Genomic DNA, 19,529 nt, shown 5'->3' on the forward strand with positions numbered 1-19,529 from the left:
GGGAGGGGACACGCCACCCCGGGAAGGGGACACGTCACCGCGGGAAGGGGACACGGCCCCCAGGGAGGGGGATATGTCACCTAGGGAAGGGACATGTCACCAAGGAAGGGACATGTCCCCCAAGGAAGGGACACGTCACCAGGGAAGGGGACATGTGACCCAGGGAGGGGGACACGTCACCCCGGGAAGGGACACGTCACCGCGGGAGGGGGACATGTCACCTAGGGAAGGGACACGTCCCCCAGGGAGGGGGATACGTCACCTAGGGAAGGGACATGTCACCAGGGAGGGGACACGTCCCCCAAGGAAGGGACACGTCACCAGGGAAGGGGACACGTCCCCCAGGGAAGGGGACACGTCACCACGGGAGGGGGATATGTCACCTAGGAAAGGGACATGTCACCAGGGAGGGGGACATGTGACCCAGGGAGGGGGACACGTCACCCCAGGAAGGGACATGTCACCAGGGAGGGGACACGCCACCCCGGGAAGGGGACACGTCACCGCGGGAAGGGGACACGGCCCCCAGGGAGGGGGATATGTCACCTAGGGAAGGGACATGTCACCAAGGAAGGGACATGTCCCCCAAGGAAGGGACACGTCACCAGGGAAGGGGACATGTGACCCAGGGAGGGGGACACGTCACCCCGGGAAGGGACACGTCACCGCGGGAGGGGGACATGTCACCTAGGGAAGGGACACGTCCCCCAGGGAGGGGGATACGTCACCTAGGGAAGGGACATGTCGCCAGGGAGGGGACACGTCCCCCAAGGAAGGGACACATCACCGCGGGAAGGGGACACGTCCCCCAGGGAGGGGGATATGTCACCTAGGGAAGGGACATGTCACCAGGGAGGGGGACATGTCCCCCAGGGAAAGGGACATGTCACCCCGGGAAGGGGACATCTCACCAGGGAAGGTGACCACCCCATCGAGGGCCACAGCCACGGTGCCACCAGTCCCCGCAGTGTCCCCCCCGGTGTCCCCATGGTGTCCCCACGGTGTCCCCCCCGGTGTCCCCACAGTGTCCCCTACCTGGGGAGGGGAGGGGACAGGCCTTCTCGGTGGCACTGCTGGTGGCCAGGCTGTTGTCGGCCGGGCCGGTGGCCCCGGTGAGGGACACCTGGACGCACTGGCCGTAGAGGTCCACCACCGCGTACACCTCTGCGGGGACGGGGACGGGGACACCCTCAGCGCGGCCACCGCTCCCCAGGGGGACACGGGCCACCACCCCCCTGTCACCCGCCGTGGGCCCCGTCCCCACGTCCTCCTCCACGTCCCTCTCTGTCCCCGCGTCCCCCTTTCCTGTCACCTTGTCCCCGTGTCCTCCTCCATGTCCCCATCCCCATGTCCCCCTCCATGGCCCTGTCCCCGTGTCCCCATCCCTGTGACCTTGTCCCTGTGTCCCCCTCCATGTCCCCAATGTCCCTGTCCCCATGTCCCCATCCCCGTGTCCCCCTCCATGTCCTCCTCCACGTCCCTCTCTGTTCCCGCGTCCCCATGTCCCCCTCCACGGCCCTGTCCCCGTGTCCCCCTTTCCTGTCACCTTGTCCCCGTGTCCTCCTCCATGTCCCCATCCCCGTGTCCCCCTCCCTGTCCCCATCCCCGTGTCCCCCTCCCTGTCCCCATCCCATCCCCGTGTCCCCCTCCGTGGCCCTGTCCCCATGTCCCCATCCCTGTGACCTCGTCCCCATGTCCCCTTCCATGGCCCTGTCCCTCTCCATGTCCCCATCCCCGTGTCCTCCTCCATGTCCCCATCCCCGTGTCCCCCCTCCCTGTCCCCATCCCATCCCCGTGTCCCCTCCGTGGCCCTGTCCCCATGTCCCCATCCCTGTGACCTCGTCCCCATGTCCCCTTCCATGGCCCTGTCCCTCTCCATGTCCCCATCCCCGTGTCCCCATGTCCCCTCCATGTCCCTGTCCCCCTCCGTGTCCCCAATGTCCCTGTCCCCATCCCCGTGTCCTCCTCCATGTCCTCCTCCGTGTCCCTGTCCCCCTTTCCTGTGACCTTGTCCCCGTGTCCTCCTCCATGTCCCCATCCCCGTGTCCCCCCTCCCGGTCCCCATCCCCTCCCCGTGTCCCCCTCCGTGGCCCTGTCCCCATGTCCCCATCCCTGTGACCTCGTCCCCATGTCCCCTTCCATGGCCCTGTCCCTCTCCATGTCCCCATCCCTGTGTCCCCTCCCTGTCCCCATCCCATCCCCATGTCCCCCTCCATGGCCCTGTCCCCATGTCCCCATCCCTGTGACCTCGTCCCCGTGTCCCCCCCAAGTCCTTGTCCCCCTCTGTGTCCCCAATGTCCCTGTCCCCATATCCCCATCTCCGTGTCCCCCTCCCCATGTCCCCCTCCCTGTCCCCATCCCATCCCCGTGTCCCCTTCCATGGCCCTGTCCCCATGTCCCCATCCCTGTGACCTCGTCCCCATGTCCCCCTCCTCATCCCTGTCCCCATGTCCCCTCCATGTCCCTGTCCCCCTCCGTGTCCCCAATGTCCCTGTCCCCATATCCCCATCTCCGTGTCCCCTCCTCCATGTCCTCATCCCCGTGTCCCCATCCCATCCCCACGTCCCCCTCCGTGGCCCTGTCCCCATGTCCCCATCCCTGTGACCTCGTTCTCATGTCCCCTTCCATGGCCCTGTCCCTCTCCATGTCCCCCTCCTCATCCCTGTCCCCGTGTCCCCTCCCTGTCCCCATCCCATCCCCATGTCCCCTTCCATGTCCCCATCCCTGTGACCTCATCCCCGTGTCCCCCCCCAAGTCCTTGTCCCCCTCTGTGTCCCCAATGTCCCTGTCCCCATATCCCCATCTCCGTGTCCCCCTCCCCATGTCCCCCTCCCTGTCCCCATCCCATCCCCGTGTCCCCTTCCATGGCCCTGTCCCCATGTCCCCATCCCCGTGTCCTCCTCCACGTCCCTCCTCCACGTCCCTCTCTGTCCCCGCGTCCCCATGTCCCCTCCACGGCCCTGTCCCCGTGTCCCCCTTTCCTGTCACCTTGTCCCCGTGTCCTCCTCCATGTCCCCATCCCCGTGTCCCCCCCTCCCTGTCCCCATCCCATCCCCGTGTCCCCCTCCGTGGCCCTGTCCCCATGTCCCCATCCCTGTGACCTCGTCCCCATGTCCCCTTCCATGGCCCTGTCCCTCTCCATGTCCCCCTCCTCATCCCTGTCCCCATGTCCCCCCCCATGTCCCTGTCCCCCTCCGTGTCCCCAATGTCCCTGTCCCCATCCCCGTGTCCTCCTCCATGTCCTCCTCCGTGTCCCTGTCCCCCTTTCCTGTGACCTTGTCCCCGTGTCCTCCTCCATGTCCCCATCCCCGTGTCCCCCCCTCCCTGTCCCCATCCCCGTGTCCCCCCCTCCCTGTCCCCATCCCATCCCCGTGTCCCCCTCCGTGGCCCTGTCCCCATGTCCCCATCCCTGTGACCTCGTCCCCATGTCCCCTTCCATGGCCCTGTCCCTCTCCATGTCCCCATCCCCGTGTCCCCTCCCTGTCCCCATCCCATCCCCATGTCCCCTCCATGGCCCTGTCCCCTGTCCCCATCCCTGTGACCTCGTCCCCGTGTCCCCCCCAAGTCCTTGTCCCCCTCCGTGTCCCCAATGTCCCTGTCCCCATATCCCCATCTCCGTGTCCCCCTCCCCATGTCCTCATCCCCGTGTCCCCATCCCATCCCCACGTCCCCTTCCATGGCCCTGTCCCCATGTCCCCATCCCTGTGACCTCGTCCCCATGTCCCCTTCCATGGCCCTGTCCCCATGTCCCCCTCCTCATCCCTGTCCCCATGTCCCCCTCCCTGTCCCCATCCCATCCCCATGTCCCCTTCCATGTCCCCATCCCTGTGACCTCATCCCCGTGTCCCCCTCCACGTCCCCATGGCCCTGTCCCCTGTCCCCATCCCTGTGACCTTGTCCCCGTGTCCCCCTCCATGTCCCTGTCCCCCTCCGTGTCCCCAATGTCCCTGTCCCCATGTCCCCATCCCCGTGTCCTCCTCCACGTCCTCCTCCGTGTCCCTGTCCCCCTTTCCTGTCACCTTGTCCCTGTGTCCCCCTCCGTGTCCCCATCCCCGTGTCCCCCTCCATGTCCCCATCCCATCCCCGTGTCCCCTCCATGGCCTTGTCCCCATCCCTGTGACCTCCTCCCGTGTCCCCTCTGTGTCCCCATCCCCCTCCATGTCCCCAATGTCCCTGTCCCCATGTCCTCATCCCCGTGTCCTCCATGTCCCCATTCTCATGTCCCCCTCCAGTGTCCTTGTCCCCTCCATGTCCCTGTCCCCATGTCCCCTTCCATAGCCCTGTCCCCATGTCCCCATCCCCATTTCCTGTGACCTTGTCCCCATGTCCCCCTTCATGTCCCCATGTCCCCTCCCATGTCCCCGTGTCCCCGTCCCCATCCCCATGTCCCCCCGTGTCCCCATCCCTCTCCATGTCCCCATGTCCCCTCCGTGTCCCCATCCCCATGTCCCCATCCCCATATCCCTGTCCCCATCCCCGCGTCCCCCTCCATGTCCCCGTGTCCCTGTCCCCATGTCCCCATTCCCACGTCCCCACCCCGTGTCCCCCTAAGTACCTGACCCCACGTCCCCATCCCTGTCCCCACGTCCCCCCGTCCCTGGGGACCCCAGAACAGCGCAGGTCCCCATGAGCACATGGCTGTGTCCCCCCGCAGCGCCCCTGTCCCCACCGCGTCCCCCCGCTGTCCTCGTCCCCACGTCCCCACCGTGTCCCCAAACGTCCCCACAGCCCCTGGGGACCCCAGAACATCACAGATCCCCCAAACCAACACAAGACCTCACGTCCCTCTCCATTGTCCTCGTTCCCCAAATGTCCCCTCTCCGCTGTCCTTGTCCCCACGTCCCCACCGTGTCCCCAAACGTCCCCACAGCCCCTGGGGACCCCGGAACATCACAGATCCCCCAAACCGACACAAGACCCCGCGTCCCTCTCCGTTGTCCTTGTCCCCACGTCCCCACCGTGTCCCCAAACGTCCCCACCGTGTCCCCAAACGTCCCCACATCACAGATCCCCCAAACCGACGCAGGACCCCGCGTCCCTCTCCACTGTCCTCGTCCCCAAATGTCCCCTCTCCGTTGTCCTTGTCCCCACGTCCCCACCGTGTCCCCAAACGTCCCCACCGTGTCCCCAAACGTCCCCACATCACAGATCCCCCCAAACCGACGCAGGACCCCGCGTCCCCTCTCCGCCATCCTCGTCCCCCACATCCCCTCTCCGCCATCCTCGTCCCCAAACGTCCCCGCCGTGTCCCCAAACGTCCCCACAGCCCCTGGGGACCCCGGAACATCACAGATCCCCCCAAACCGACGCAGGACCCCGCGTCCCCTCTCCGTTGTCCTCGTCCCCAAATGTCCCCTCTCCGCTGTCCTTGTCCCCACATCCCCACCGTGCCCCCACACGTCCCCACCGTGTCCCCAAATGTCCCCACCGCCCCTGGGGACCCCAGAACATCACAGATCCCCCCAAACCGATGCAGGACCCCGCGTCCCTCTCCGCTGTCCTCGTCCCCAAATGTCCCCTCTCCGCTGTCCTCGTCCCCACATCCCCACCATGTCCCCAAACGTCCCTACAGCCCCTGGGGACCCCGGAACATCACAGATCCCCCAAACCGACGCAGGACCCCGCGTCCCCTCTCCGCTGTCCTCGTTCCCCACGTGCCCTCTCCGTTGTCCTCGTCCCCACGTCCCCACCGTGTCCCCAAATGTCCCCACCGTGTCCCCAAACGTCCCCACATCCCCTGGGGACCCCGGAACATCACAGATCCCCCCAAAGCGACGCAGGACCCCGCGTCCCCTCTCCGCCATCCTCGTCCCCCACATCCCCTCTCCGCCATCCTCGTCCCCAAACGTCCCCGCCGTGTCCCCAAACGTCCCCGCCGTGTCCCCAAGCTGTCCCCTTACCCGCCGGCAGCCCCGAGCAGGCGACGCCCTGGTCGGCGCCGTTGATGAAGTAACGCAGGTCCCCCCGCGCCGTCCGCATCATCCCGATGCGCGAGCCCGTCCCCAGCGAGTCCAGGTCGCAGCCGTAGTTGTTCCTCATGGTGTTCCCGTCCTGCATGATGGCCGTCCCGCTGCGGGGACGCACGGGGACAGCGTTGGGGACACCGGGAGACGCTCGTGGGGACGGAGGGGGACGACAAAAGGGAGGGGGAGAAAGGGGGTCCTACGGTGGCACGATGCGGGCGGCCCACGGGGGTGTCCCCTGGGGATGGGGACGTGGAGGGGGACACGGCAGGGACACCAGGATGGGGACACCAGGATGGGGACACCAGGATGGGGACACCAGGATGGGGACACCAGGATGGGGACACAGGGTGCCACGCTGTCACGATGTAGATGGCCCACGGGGGTGTCCCCTAGGGATGTGGGGGGACATGGGGATGGGGACATGGAGGGGGGACACAAGGGGACATGGCAGGGACACCAGGATGGGGACACCAGGATGGGGACACCAGGATGGGGACACCAGGATGGGGACACCAGGATGGGGACACGTTGTCACGATGCAGATGGCCCACGGGGGTGTCCCCTGGGGATGTGGGGGGACATGGAGGGGACACGGGGATGGGGACGCCATGGAAGGACGTGGCGGGGATGGGGACAGCAAGGGGGGACACGGGGTGCCACGTTGTCACGATGCAGATGGCCCGCGGGGATGTCCCCTGGGGACGTGGGGGGACGTGGGGATGGGGACATGGAGGGGGACACCAGGATGGGGACACCAGGATGGGGACATGGGGTGCCACGCTGTCACGATGCAGAAGACCCACGGGGATGTCCCCTGGGGACGTGGGGGGACATGGAGGGGACATGGGGATGGGGACATGGAGGGGGACACAGAGAGGGACACAAGGGGACGTGGCAGGGACACGGCAGGGACACCGGGATGGGGACACAGGGTGCCACGTTGGCACGATGTAGATGGCCCACGGGGATGTCCCCTGGGGACGTGGGGGGACATGGAGGGGACATGGAGGGGGGACACAAGGGGACATGGCAGGGACACCAGGATGGGGACACCAGGATGGGGACACCAGGATGGGGACACCAGGATGGGGACACGTTGTCACGATGCAGATGACCCACGGGGGTGTCCCCTGGGGATGTGGGGGGACATGGGGATGGGGACATGGAGGGGGACACGGCAGGGACACCAGGATGGGGACACCGGGATGGGGACACGGGGTGCCACGCTGTCACGATGCAGATGGCCCACGGGGATGTCCCCTGGGGACATGGGGATGGGGACCTGGAGGGGGGACACAAGGGGACACGGCAGGGACACCAGGATGGGGACACCAGGATGGGGACACCAGGATGGGGACATGGGGTGCCACGCTGTCACGATGCAGATGACCCACAGGGATGTCCCCTGGGGATGTGGGGGGACATGGGGATGGGGACGTGGTGGGGGACACCAGGATGGGGACACCAGGATGGGGACACGTTGTCACGATGCAGATGGCCCACGGGGGTGTCCCCTGGGGACGTGAGGGGACATGGAGGGGACACGGGATGGGGACAGAAGGGGACACAGCAGGGACAGGGGGACAGCAGGATGGGGACGCCATGGAGGGACGTGGCAGGGATGGGGACAGCAAGGCGGGACACGGGGTGCCACATTGTCACGATGCAGAAGACCCACGGGGGTGTCCCCTGGGGACATGGGGGGACGTGGGGATGGGGACGTGGAGGGGGACACAAGAGGACACAGCAGGGACATGGGGACATCAAGGGGGGACACGGGGTGCCACGTTGTCACGATGCAGATGGCCTGCGGGGAGCTGTGGTGCTTGGGGACGGATGGGGACCCTGGGGACAGACAGGGACACTTGGGGACAGACACGGTCCCTCAGGGGTGGATGGGGACCCTGGGGACAGAGGGGGACCCTTGGGGACAGAGGGGGACCCTGGGGGACAGAGGGGGACCCTGGGGGACAATTACGGACCCTCAGGGAACCCGATGACCCAGCACAACCCCTTGGGGACAAAACGTGACCCTTTGGGGACACCGAGGACAAGACCTGGCCCCTTGGGGACACCGAGGACAAGACCTGGCCCCTTGGGGACAACAGGGGGACCCTGGGGACGAGAGGGATGGACAGGGATCCTCAAGGGGATCCCTCAGGGAGCCTGGTCCCGCCCCTTGGGGACAGAGGTGGCCCCTTGGGGACAGGGGTGGCCCCCAGGGGACTGAGGTGGCCCCCAGGGGACCGAGGCGGCCCCCTTGGGGACCGAGGTGGCCCCCCCAGGTGACACCGGCGTCCCCCCCCGTCCCTCACCTCAGCATCCAAGTGTCGTAGTCGATGTCCGTCATGGTGTTGGGGAATTCCAGGTCCTCGGGGCGGATGGCGGTGACGCCTGCGGTGACAACGGGGGTGACACCGGGACCCGGGGTGGGTAGAGGAGATGGGGGGGGGGTGTAGGGGACCCCAATGTCCCCGTGTCCCCCCCCAAAGTGTCCCCTCCTGTCCCCTCTCACCCGCCTCGATGGAGCCCGACCAGCGATCCACCATCTTCTGGATGACGATCTCAAAGAGCTCCCCGTCCCGCAGCGCCCTGGGGGACAGGGGGGTCACAAGGGAGGGGGGGGACGGGGACACCCCAAAACCTGGGGGGACACGGGGACAACGGTGGGGGGCCACAGGGGTCCCTAGGTTGGGGGGAGGGCATAGGGACCCCCCAGGTGGGGGCGGGGGGTTAAGAGCACCCCGAGGTGCTGTGGGCGAGGGCCAGGGTGGATTTGGGGGTGGGGGGGTTTGGGGGCCAGGGCGGTTTTGAAGCAGATTTGGGGGGCAGGGGCAGGTTTGGGGGTGCAGGGACCAGCCTGGGGCAGGTTTGGGGGTGCAGGGGCCAGTTTGGGGACCCAGGGGAATGTTTTGGGGGGCAAGAGCAGGTTTGGGGACCCAGGGACAGGTTTGGGGGGACAGGAGCAGATTTGGGGGGGGCAGGAGCAGATTTGGGGGGGGGCAGGGGGGATTTTGGGGACCCCAGGACAGGCTCAGGGCAGATTTGGGGGTGCAGGGACCACCCTGGGGTAGATTTGGGGGGCAGGGGGATTTTGGGGACCCAGCGGGAACGTTTGGGGGTGCAGGAGCAAACGTGGGGGTACAGGGAGCAGCCTGGGGCAGATTTTGGGGTGCAGGGACCAGTTGGGGGGGCAGGGGCAGATTTGGGGGTGCAGGGGCAGGTTTTGGGGTGCGGCAGAGGTTTGGGGACACACAGCCAGGATCAGGGACTTGGGGACGACTTCAGGGCAAATTTGGGGACCTGGGGCCGCATTTTGGGGTGCAGGGGTGGTTTTTGGGGCGCAGGGGATTTTGGGGTTCAGGGGGGATTTTGGGGTGCGGGGGGATTTTGGGGTGCCCCTGACCGGTTGGAGACGACGACGGCGTCGTTGAACTCGGAGCGGCAGGTTAAGGGACGCGGGGACAGCAAGGGGTGACACTGGGGAGCCACCGCCAGCATTCGGGGTGGGGGTGGTTTTGGGGTGCAGAGTGGATTTTGGGGTGCGGGGGAGGATTTTGGGGTGCAGGGGTGGATTTTGGGGTGCCCCTGACCGGTTGGAGACGACGACAGCGTCACCAAACACAGGCAGCAGCTCTGGTGGGGGTTGGGGACCTGGGGACGGCGCTGGAGGACCCATGGCCAGGATCGGGGGGTGGTTTTGGGGTGCGGGGGGGATTTTGGGGTTCAGGGGGATTTTGGGGTGCGGGGGTGGATTTTGGGGTGCGGGGGTGGATTTTGGGGTGCCCCTGACCGGTTGGAGACGATGACGGCGTCGTTGAACTCGGAGCAGCAGGTTAAGGGACGCGGGGACAGCAAGGTGACACTGGGGAGCCACCGCCAGCATTCGGGGTGGGGGTGGTTTTTGGGGTGCAGAGTGGATTTTGGGGTGCGGGGGGAGGATTTTGGGGTGCAGGGGGTGGATTTTGGGGTGCCCCTGACCGGTTGGAGATGACGACGGCGTCACCAAACACAGGCAGCAGCTCTGGTGCGGGGTTGGGGACCTGGGGACGGCGCTGGAGGACCCACGGCCAGGATCGGGGGTGGTTTTGGGGTGCAGGGGGATTTTGGGGCACGGGGGGGATTTTGGGGTGCGGGGGGATTTTGGGGTGCCCCTGACCGGTTGGAGACGACGACGGCGTCGTTGAACTCGGAGCGGCAGGTTAAGGGATGCGGGGACAGCAAGGGGTGACACTGGGGGAGCCACTGCCAGGATTGGGGGTGGGGGGTGGTTTTTGGGGTGCAGAGTGGATTTTGGGGTGCGGGGGGGAGATTTTGGGGTGCCCCTGACCGGTTACAGACGACGACGGCGTCACCAAACGCAGGCAGCAGCTCTGGTGCGGGGTTGGGGACCTGGGGACGGCGCTGGAGGACCCACGGCCAGGATCGGGGGGTGGTTTTGGGGTGCAGGGGGATTTTGGGGTTCAGGGGGATTTTGGGGTGCGGGGGTGGATTTTGGGGTGCCCCTGACCGGTTACAGACGACGGCGTCACCAAACACAGGCAGCTGCTTTGGTGCGGGGTTGGGGACCTGGGGACAGCGCTGGAGGACCCACGGCCAGGATCGGGGGTGGTTTTGGGGTGCAGGGGGGATTTTGGGGCACAGGGGGGATTTTGGGGTGCGGGGGGATTTTGGGGTGCCCCTGACCGGTTGGAGACGACGACGGCGTCGTTGAACTCGGAGCGGCAGGTTAAAGGATGCGGGGACAGCAAGGGGTGACACTGGGGGAGCCACCGCCAGCATTCGGGGTGGGGGTGGTTTTGGGGTGCGGGGGGGATTTTGGGGTTCAGGGGGATTTTGGGGTGCGGGGGATTTTGGGGTGCCCCTGACCGGTTGGAGACGACGACGGCGTCACCAAACACAGGCAGCAGTTCTGGTGGGGGTTGGGGACCTGGGGACGGCGCTGGAGGACCCACGGCCAGGATCGGGGGGGGTGTGGTTTTGGGGTGCAGGGGGATTTTGGGGCACAGGGGGGATTTTGGGGTGCGGGGGGGATTTTGGGGTGCCCCTGACCGGTTGGAGACGACGACGGCGTCGTTGAACTCGGAGCGGCAGGTTAAGGGACGTGGGGACAGCAAGGGGTGACACTGGGGGAGCCACCGCCAGGATTGGGGGTGGGGGGTGGTTTTTGGGGTGCAGGGGGGATTTTGGGGTTCAGGGGGATTTTGGGGTGCGGGGGAGATTTTGGGGTGCCCCTGACCGGTTGGAGACGACGACGGCGTCACCAAACGCAGGCAGCAGCTCTGGTGCGGGGTTGGGGACCTGGGGACGGCGCTGGAGGACCCACGGCCAGGATCGGGGGGGGTGGGGGGGTGGTTTTGGGGTGCAGGGGGGATTTTGGGGCACAGGGGGGATTTTGGGGTGCGGGGGGATTTTGGGGTGCCCCTGACCGGTTGGAGACGACGATGGCGTCGTTGAACTCGGAGCGGCAGGTTAAGGGACGCGGGGACAGCAAGGGGTGACACTGGGGAGCCACCGCCAGCATTCGGGGTGGGGGTGGTTTTGGGGTCCGGGGGGATTTTGGGGTTCAGGGGGATTTTGGGGTGCGGGGGGAGGATTTTGGGGTGCCCCTGACCGGTTACAGATGACGACAGCGTCACCAAACACAGGCAGCAGCTCTGGTGCGGGGTTGGGGACCTGGGGACGGCGCTGGAGGACCCACGGCCAGGATCGGGGGGGTGGTTTTGGGGTGCAGGGGGATTTTGGGGTGCGGGGGAGGATTTTGGGGTGCCCCTGACCGGTTACAGACGACGGCGTCACCAAACACAGGCAGAAGCTCTGGTGCGGGGTTGGGGACCTGGGGACGGCGCTGGAGGACCCACGGCCAGGATCGGGGGGTGGTTTTGGGGTGCAGGGGGATTTTGGGGCACAGGGGGGATTTTGGGGTGCGGGGGGATTTTGGGGTGCAGGGGGATTTTGGGGTGCCCCTGACCGGTTGGAGACGACGACGGCGTCGTTGAACTTGGAGCAGCAGGTTAAGGGACGCGGGGACAGCAAGGGGTGACACTGGGGGAGCCACCGCCAGCATTCGGGGTGGGGGGTGGTTTTGGGGTGCAGAGTGGTTTTTGGGGTGCAGGGGGGGATTTTGGGGCGCAGGGGGGGGATTTTGGGGTGCCCCTGACCGGTTGGAGACGACGACGGCGTCACCAAACACAGGCAGCAGCTCTGGTGCGGGGTTGGGGACCTGGGGACGGCACTGGAGGACCCACGGCCAGGATCGGGGGGGGGGGGATGGTTTTGGGGTGCAGGGGGGGGATTTTGGGGCGCAGGGGGGGATTTTGGGGTGCCCCTGACCGGTTGGAGATGACGATGGCGTCGTTGAACTCGGAGCGGCAGTTCTGGCGCAGGGCGGTGCGGCCGCCGTTGGTGATGACGGCGTTGGTGCCGTGCAGGCGGTGGAAGCGCAGGTCGCTGGGGGAACCCCCCGGGGGGGGACTTTCGGGGGACCCCGGGGTGTCCCCGTCCGAGCCATCGCCCGCCACCGAGGTCACCTCTGCGGGGGGACGGGGACACACGCGACCCGTCAACCCCCCACGTTGGGGTTCCAACGACCCCGCACCCCAATATGGCCCCTCGTGTGGCCCCGCACTCTGGTGTCCCCAATGTCCCCAAACCCACCCCGATGTCCCCAATGTCCCCAAACCCACCCCCGCGATGTCCCCAAACCCCCCAAACCCACCCCGATGTCTCCAAACCCACCCCCCGATGTCCCCAGGTGCCCCAAACCCACCCCCGATGTCCCCAATGTCCCCAAACCCACCCCCGATGTCCCCAAGCCCCCAAACCCGCCCCGATGTCCCCAATGTCCCCAAATTCACCCCCGATGTCCCCAAGCCCCCAAACCCGCCCCCGATGTCCCCAATGTCCCCAAATTCACCCCCGATGTCCCCAGGCGCCCCAAACCCACCCCTCGATGTCCCCAAGCCCCCAAACCCGCCCCGATGTCCCCAATGTCCCCAAACCCACCCCTCAATGTCCCCAAACTCCCCAAACCCACACCCCGGTGTCCCCAATGTCCCCAAACCCACCCCCCATGTCCCCAAGCCCCCAAACCCACCCTTCGATGTCCCCAACCTCCCCAAACTCACCCTCTGATGTCCCCAATGTCCCCAAACCCACCCCCTGATGTCCCCAAACCCCCAAACTCACCCCTCGATGTCCCCAACCTCCCCAAACACCCTGATGTCCCCAAGACCCCAAACCCACATCCCGATGTCCCCAACTTCCCCAAACCCACCCCCCAATGTCCCCAAGGTCCCCAAACCTCCACCTTTGACGTCCCCAAGACCCAGGTCCCCACCAAACTCCACCCCCGATGTCCCCAAGCCCCCAAACCCACCCTCCATGTCCCCAAGGTCCCCAAACCTCCACCTTTGATGTCCCCAAGACCCAGATCCCCACCAAACTCCACCCCCGATGTCCCCAACCTCCCCAAACCCACCCCTCCATGTCCCCAAGGTCTCCAAACCTCCACCTTTGATGTCCCCAAGACCCAGGTCCCCACCAAACTCCACCCCACGATGTCCCCAAGCCCCCAAACCCACCCCCGATGTCCCCAAGCCCCCAAACCCACCCCTCCATGTCCCCAAGCCCCCAAACCCACCCCTCCATGTCCCCAAGCCCCCAAACCCACCCCTCCATGTCCCCAAGGTCCCCAAACCTCCACCTTTGATGTCCCCAGGACCCAGGTCCCCCAAACTCCACCCCCGATGTCCCCAACCCCCTTAACCCACCCCTCCATGTCCCCAAGCCCCCAAACCTCCACCTTTGATGTCCCCAAGACCCAGGTCCCCACCAAACTCCACCCCCGATGTCCCCAAGCCCCCAAACCCACCCCACGATGTCCCCAAGCCCCCAAACCCACCCCACGATGTCCCCAACGCCCCAAACCCACCCTCCATGTCCCCAACGCCCCCAAACCCACCCCTCCATGTCCCCAACGCCCCAAACCTCCACCTTTGATGTCCCCAGGACCCAGATCCCCACCAAACTCCACCCCCGATGTCCCCAACCCCCTTAACCCACCCCTCCATGTCCCCAAGGTCCCCAAACCTCCACCTTTGATGTCCCCAAGACCCAGATCCCCACCAAACTCCACCCCTGATGTCCCCAAGCCCCCAAACCCACCCCTCCATGTCCCCAAGCCCCCAAACCCACCCCTCCATGTCCCCAAGCCCCCCAAACCTCCACCTTGATGTCCCCAAGACCCAGGTCCCCACCAAACTCCACCCCCGATGTCCCCAAGCCCCCAAACCCACCCCACGATGTCCCCAACGCCCCCAAACCCACCCCTCCATGTCCCCAAGGTCCCCAAACCTCCACCTTTGATGTCCCCAGGACCCAGGTCCCCCAAACTCCACCCCCGATGTCCCCAACCCCCTTAACCCACCCCTCCATGTCCCCAAGGTCTCCAAACCTCCACCTTTGATGTCCCCAAGCCCCCAAACCCACCCCTCCATGTCCCCAAGGTCTCCAAACCTCCACCTTTGATGTCCCCAAGCCCCCAAACCCACCCCCGATGTCCCCAAGCTCCCCAAACTTCACCTCTGACCTCCCCGCCTGTTTCCCACCCCCCAACGTCCCCAACGTCCCCAACGTCCCCCAGCAGCTCACCGCCGTCCTCCACGATGGTGGCCTGGGCAGCCTGGCCGTAGAGGTCCACCACGGCGTAGACGTTGGGTGGCACGTTCCAGGCGGCGGGTCCCTGCGCCGCCCCGTTGACGAAGAAATGGAGGGTCCCATCGTCCCTACGTACCACCCCCACCGTGTCCCCTGCCTGCGGGGGATACGTGTCACCAACGGCGTCCCCGTCCCCGCAACGAGGGACCCAGGTGTCCGGGTTGTCCCACCTTGAGACGGTCGAGGTTGTGGCCGTACTCGTCGAGGACCGTGGTGCCGTTGTGCATCACCCCGTTGCCCGTCATCATCCAAGTGCCTGCGGGGATGGGGACGGGGTTGGGGACATGAGCCACGGAGGGGAGGGGGTGGCTTGGGGACATCCTGGGGACATCCTGGGGACACCTTGGAGTGGTTTGAGGTACCCCGAAGACGCACAGGGGAGGCTGGAGACACCTTGGGGACACCTTGGGGACATCCTGGGGACACCTTGGAGTGGTTTGAGGTACCCCGAGGACGCACAGGGGAGGCTGGAGACACCTTGGGGACATCCTGGGGACACCTTGGAGTGGTTTGAGGTACCCCGAGGACGCACGGGGGTGGCTGGAGACACCTTGGGGACATCCTGGGGACACCTTGGAGTGGTTTGAGGTACCCCGAGGATGCACGGGGGCGGCTGGAGACACCTTGGGGACACCTTGGGGACATCCTGGGGACACCTTGGAGTGGTTTGAGGTACCCCGAGGACGCACAGGGGAGGCTGGAGACACCTTGGGGACATCCTGGGGACACCTTGGAGTGGTCTGAGGTACCCCGAGGATGCACGGGGGCGGCTGGAGACACCTTGGGGACACCTTGGGGACATCCTGGGGACACCTTGGAGTGGTTTGAGGTACCCCGAGGATGCACGGGGGCGGCTGGAGACACCTTGGGGACATCCTGGGGACACCTTGGAGTGGTTTGAGGTACCCCGAAGACGCACAGGGGAGGCTGGAGACACCTTGGGGACACCTTGGGGACATCCTGGGGACACCTTGGAGTGGTTTGAGGTACCCCGAGGATGCACGGGGGAGGCTGGAGACACCTTGGGGACATCCTGGGGACATCCTGGGGACACCTTGGAGTGGTTTGAGGTACCCCGAGGACGCACGGGGGTGGCTGGAGACACCTTGGAGACATCCTGGGGACATCCTGGGGACACCTTGGAGTGGTTTGAGGTACCCTGAGGACGCACGGGGGTGGCTGGAGACACCTTGGGGACATCCTGGGGACACCTTGGAGTGGTTTGAGGTACCCCGAGGACGCACAGGGGAGGCTGGAGACACCTTGGGGACACCTTGGGGACATCCTGGGGACACCTTGGAGTGGTTTGAGGTACCCCGAAGACGCACAGGGGAGGCTGGAGACACCTTGGGGACATCCTGGGGACATCCTGGGGACACCTTGGAGTGGTCTGAGGTACCCCGAGGACGCACAGGGGTGGCTGGAGACACCTTGGGGACATCCTGGGGACATCCTGGGGACACCTTGGAGTGGTTTGAGGTACCCCGAGGACGCACGGGGGTGGCTGGAGACACCTTGGGGACATCCTGGGGACATCCTGGGGACACCTTGGAGTGGTCTGAGGTACCCCGAGGACGCACAGGGGTGGCTGGAGACACCTTGGGGACACCTTGGGGACATCCTGGGGACACCTTGGAGTGGTTTGAGGTACCCCGAGGACGCACGGGGGAGGCTGGAGACACCTTGGGGACATCCTGGGGACATCCTGGGGACACCTTGGAGTGGTTTGAGGTACCCCGAGGACGCACGGGGGAGGCTGGAGACACCTTGGGGACATCCTGGGGACACCTTGGAGTGGTTTGAGGTACCCCGAGGACGCACAGGGGAGGCTGGAGACACCTTGGGGACACCTTGGGGACATCCTGGGGACACCTTGGAGTGGTTTGAGGTACCCCGAGGACGCACGGGGGTGGCTGGAGACACCTTGGGGACATCCTGGGGTGGCTCGAGATGGCCTGGGGTGGCTCGAGATGGCCTGGGGACATCCTGGGGTGGCTGGGGACACCCTGGGGACATCCTGGGGACATCCTGGGGACACCTTGGAGTGGTTTGAGGTACCCCGAGGACGCACAGGGAGGCTGGAGACACCTTGGGGACATCCTGGGGACCCATCCTGAGGGACACCTTGGAGTGGTCTGAGGTAAGGAAGTGGGTGGCTGGAGACACCTGTGGGGACATCGGGGACCCCATGGAGGTGTTGGGGACCCCATGGAGGTGTTGGGGACCCCATGGAGACCCCACGGAGATGTTGGGGACCCACCTGACCACTGGTTGGTCATGGTGGAGGGCAGCTGGGGGTGGGTGGGGTTGGGGTGTTGACCCCGTGGGGACACTGGGGACCCCATGGAGATGTTGGGGACCCCATGGAGACCCCATGGAGATGTTGGGGACCCACCTGAGCACAGGTTGGTCATGGTGGAGGGCAGCTGGGGGTGGGTGGGGTTGGGGTGTTGACACCGTGGGGACACTGGGGACCTCATGGAGATGTTGGGGACCCCATGGAGATGGCCTGGGGACCCACCTGAGCACAGGTTGGTCATGGTGGAGGGCAGCTGGGGGTGGGTGGGGTTGGGGGTGTTGACCCCGTGGGGACACTGGGGACCTCATGGAGATGTTGGGGACCCCATGGAGATGTTGGGGACCCACCTGAGCGCAGGTTGGTCATGGTGGAGGGCAGCTGGGGGTGGGTGGGGTTGGGGGTGTTGACCCCGTGGGGACACTGGGGACCTCATGGAGATGTTGGGGATCCCATGGAGATGTTGGGGACCCCATGGAGACCCCATGGAGATGTTGGGGACCCACCTGAGCGCAGGTTGGTCATGGTGGAGGGCAGCTGGGGGTGGGTGGGGTTGGGGGTGTTGACCCCGTGGGGACACTGGGGACCTCATGGAGGTGGTGGGGACCCCATGGAGATGTTGGGGACCCCATGGAGATGTTGGGGACCCCATGGAGACCCCACGGAGATGTTGGGGACCCACCTGACCACTGGTTGGTCATGGTGGAAGGCAGCTGGGGGTGGGTGGGGTTGGGGGTGTTGACCCCATGGGGACACTGGGGACCCCAGGGACCTCATGGAGATGTTGGGGACCCCATGGAGATGTTGGGGACCCACCTGAGCGCAGGTTGGTCATGGTGGAGGGCAGCTGGAGGTAGGCGGGGTTGTGCGTGGTCACCCCGATTTCGATGGACCCCGCCCACTTGTCCACCATCTTGTCGATGCGGACCTGGAAGAGCTCGTTGTCCCGCAGCGCCCGGGCGCTCAGCACCACCCCGTGGTTGAAGTCATCCGTCGCGCTGGGGACGGGGACACGGGGACACAGCGTCACCGGTGGGACGAGGGATGGGTCCGTCATGTCAGCGGGGACACGGGGACACCACATCAGCAGGGACACAGGGGATGGGTCCATCGCGTCGATGAGGACACCAGAGATGAGGACACAAGGAGACAACATCAGCGAGGACGGTAAAGATGAATCCACCGCGTCAACAGGGACGTCAAGGATGGGGACACGGGGACACAACATCAGTGGGGACACCAGGGATGGGGGTAGGAGGACACATCAGTGGGGACACCAGGGACAGGTCCATCACGTCAATGGGGACACCAGGGATGGGGACACAAGGACACCACGTCAGTGGGGACACCAAGGATGGGTTCATCATGTCAACGGGGACACCGGGGATGGGGACAGAAGGACACGACGTCAGTGGGGACACCAGGATGGGTCCATCACATCAATGGGGACACCAGGGACGGGGACACAAGCGCACGGCGTGAGTGGGGAAACCAGGATGGGTCCATCACGTCAACGGGGACACCAGGGATGGGGACGCAAGGACACAACGTCAGTGGGGACACCAAGATGGGTTCACCACGTCAATGGGGACACCAGGGACGGGGACACAAGGACGCCACATAGCAGGGACACCAGGGATGGGTCCATCACGTCAATGGGGACATCAGCAACGGGGACATCAGGGACACAATGAGGTCAGTGAGGACACCAGGGATGGGGACACAAGGACACGACCTCAGTGGAGACACCAGGGATGGGTTCATCACATCAACGGGGACACCAGGGATGGGGACAGAAGGACACAACGTCAGCAGGGACACCAGGGATGGGTCCATTACGTCAACGGGGACACCAGGACTGGGACATCAGGGACACAATGAGGTCAGTGAGGACACCAGGGATGGGGACACAAGGACACCACGTCAACAGGGACACCAGGATGGGTCCATCACGTCAATGGGGACACCAGGGATGGGGACACAAGGACACAACGTCAGTGGGGACACCAAGGATGGGTTCATCATGTCAACGGGGACACCAGGGATGGGGACAGAAGGACACGACGTCAGTGGGGACACCAGGATGGGTCCATCACATCAATGGGGACACCAGGGACGGGGACACAAGCGCACGGCGTGAGTGGGGACACCAGGATGGGTCCATCACGTCAACGGGGACACCAGGGATGGGGACACCAGGACACAACGTCAGTGGGGACACCAAGATGGCTTCACCACGTCAATGGGGACACCAGGGACGGGGACGCAAGGACACCACGTCAGTGGAGACACCAGGGATGGGTTCACCACGTCAACGGGGACACCAGGGACGGGGACACAAGGACACAACGTCAGTGGAGACACCAGGATGGGTCCATCACGTCAATGGGGACACCAGGGACAGGGACGCAAGGACACGACGTCAGTGGAGACACCAGGGATGGGTTCATCACATCAACAGGGACACCAGGGATGGGGACACAAGGACACCACGTCAACGGGGACACCAGGGATGGGTCCATTACGTCAACGGGGACACCAGGGATGGG

At 65.6% G+C, this 19,529-nt stretch overlaps 1 protein-coding gene across 1 annotated transcript in view; it reads right to left on the reverse strand.

Annotated features, from left to right (window-relative positions):
* Window positions 1–19,529, reverse strand: part of NEURL4 (neuralized E3 ubiquitin protein ligase 4) — a 57,560-nt gene that overhangs the window by 22,228 nt on the left and 15,803 nt on the right. The window contains 8 exon segments of the mRNA XM_072848614.1: window positions 1,036–1,164; window positions 5,901–6,070; window positions 8,282–8,360; window positions 8,482–8,558; window positions 12,300–12,498; window positions 14,619–14,781; window positions 14,855–14,940; window positions 17,797–17,978. Of these exon segments, the coding sequence (XP_072704715.1) occupies window positions 1,036–1,164; window positions 5,901–6,070; window positions 8,282–8,360; window positions 8,482–8,558; window positions 12,300–12,498; window positions 14,619–14,781; window positions 14,855–14,940; window positions 17,797–17,978 (1,085 nt within the window).

This window comes from Ciconia boyciana, chromosome 32 (assembly GCF_034638445.1).
Source record: "Ciconia boyciana chromosome 32, ASM3463844v1, whole genome shotgun sequence".
Classification (NCBI taxonomy): Eukaryota; Metazoa; Chordata; class Aves; order Ciconiiformes; family Ciconiidae; genus Ciconia; species Ciconia boyciana.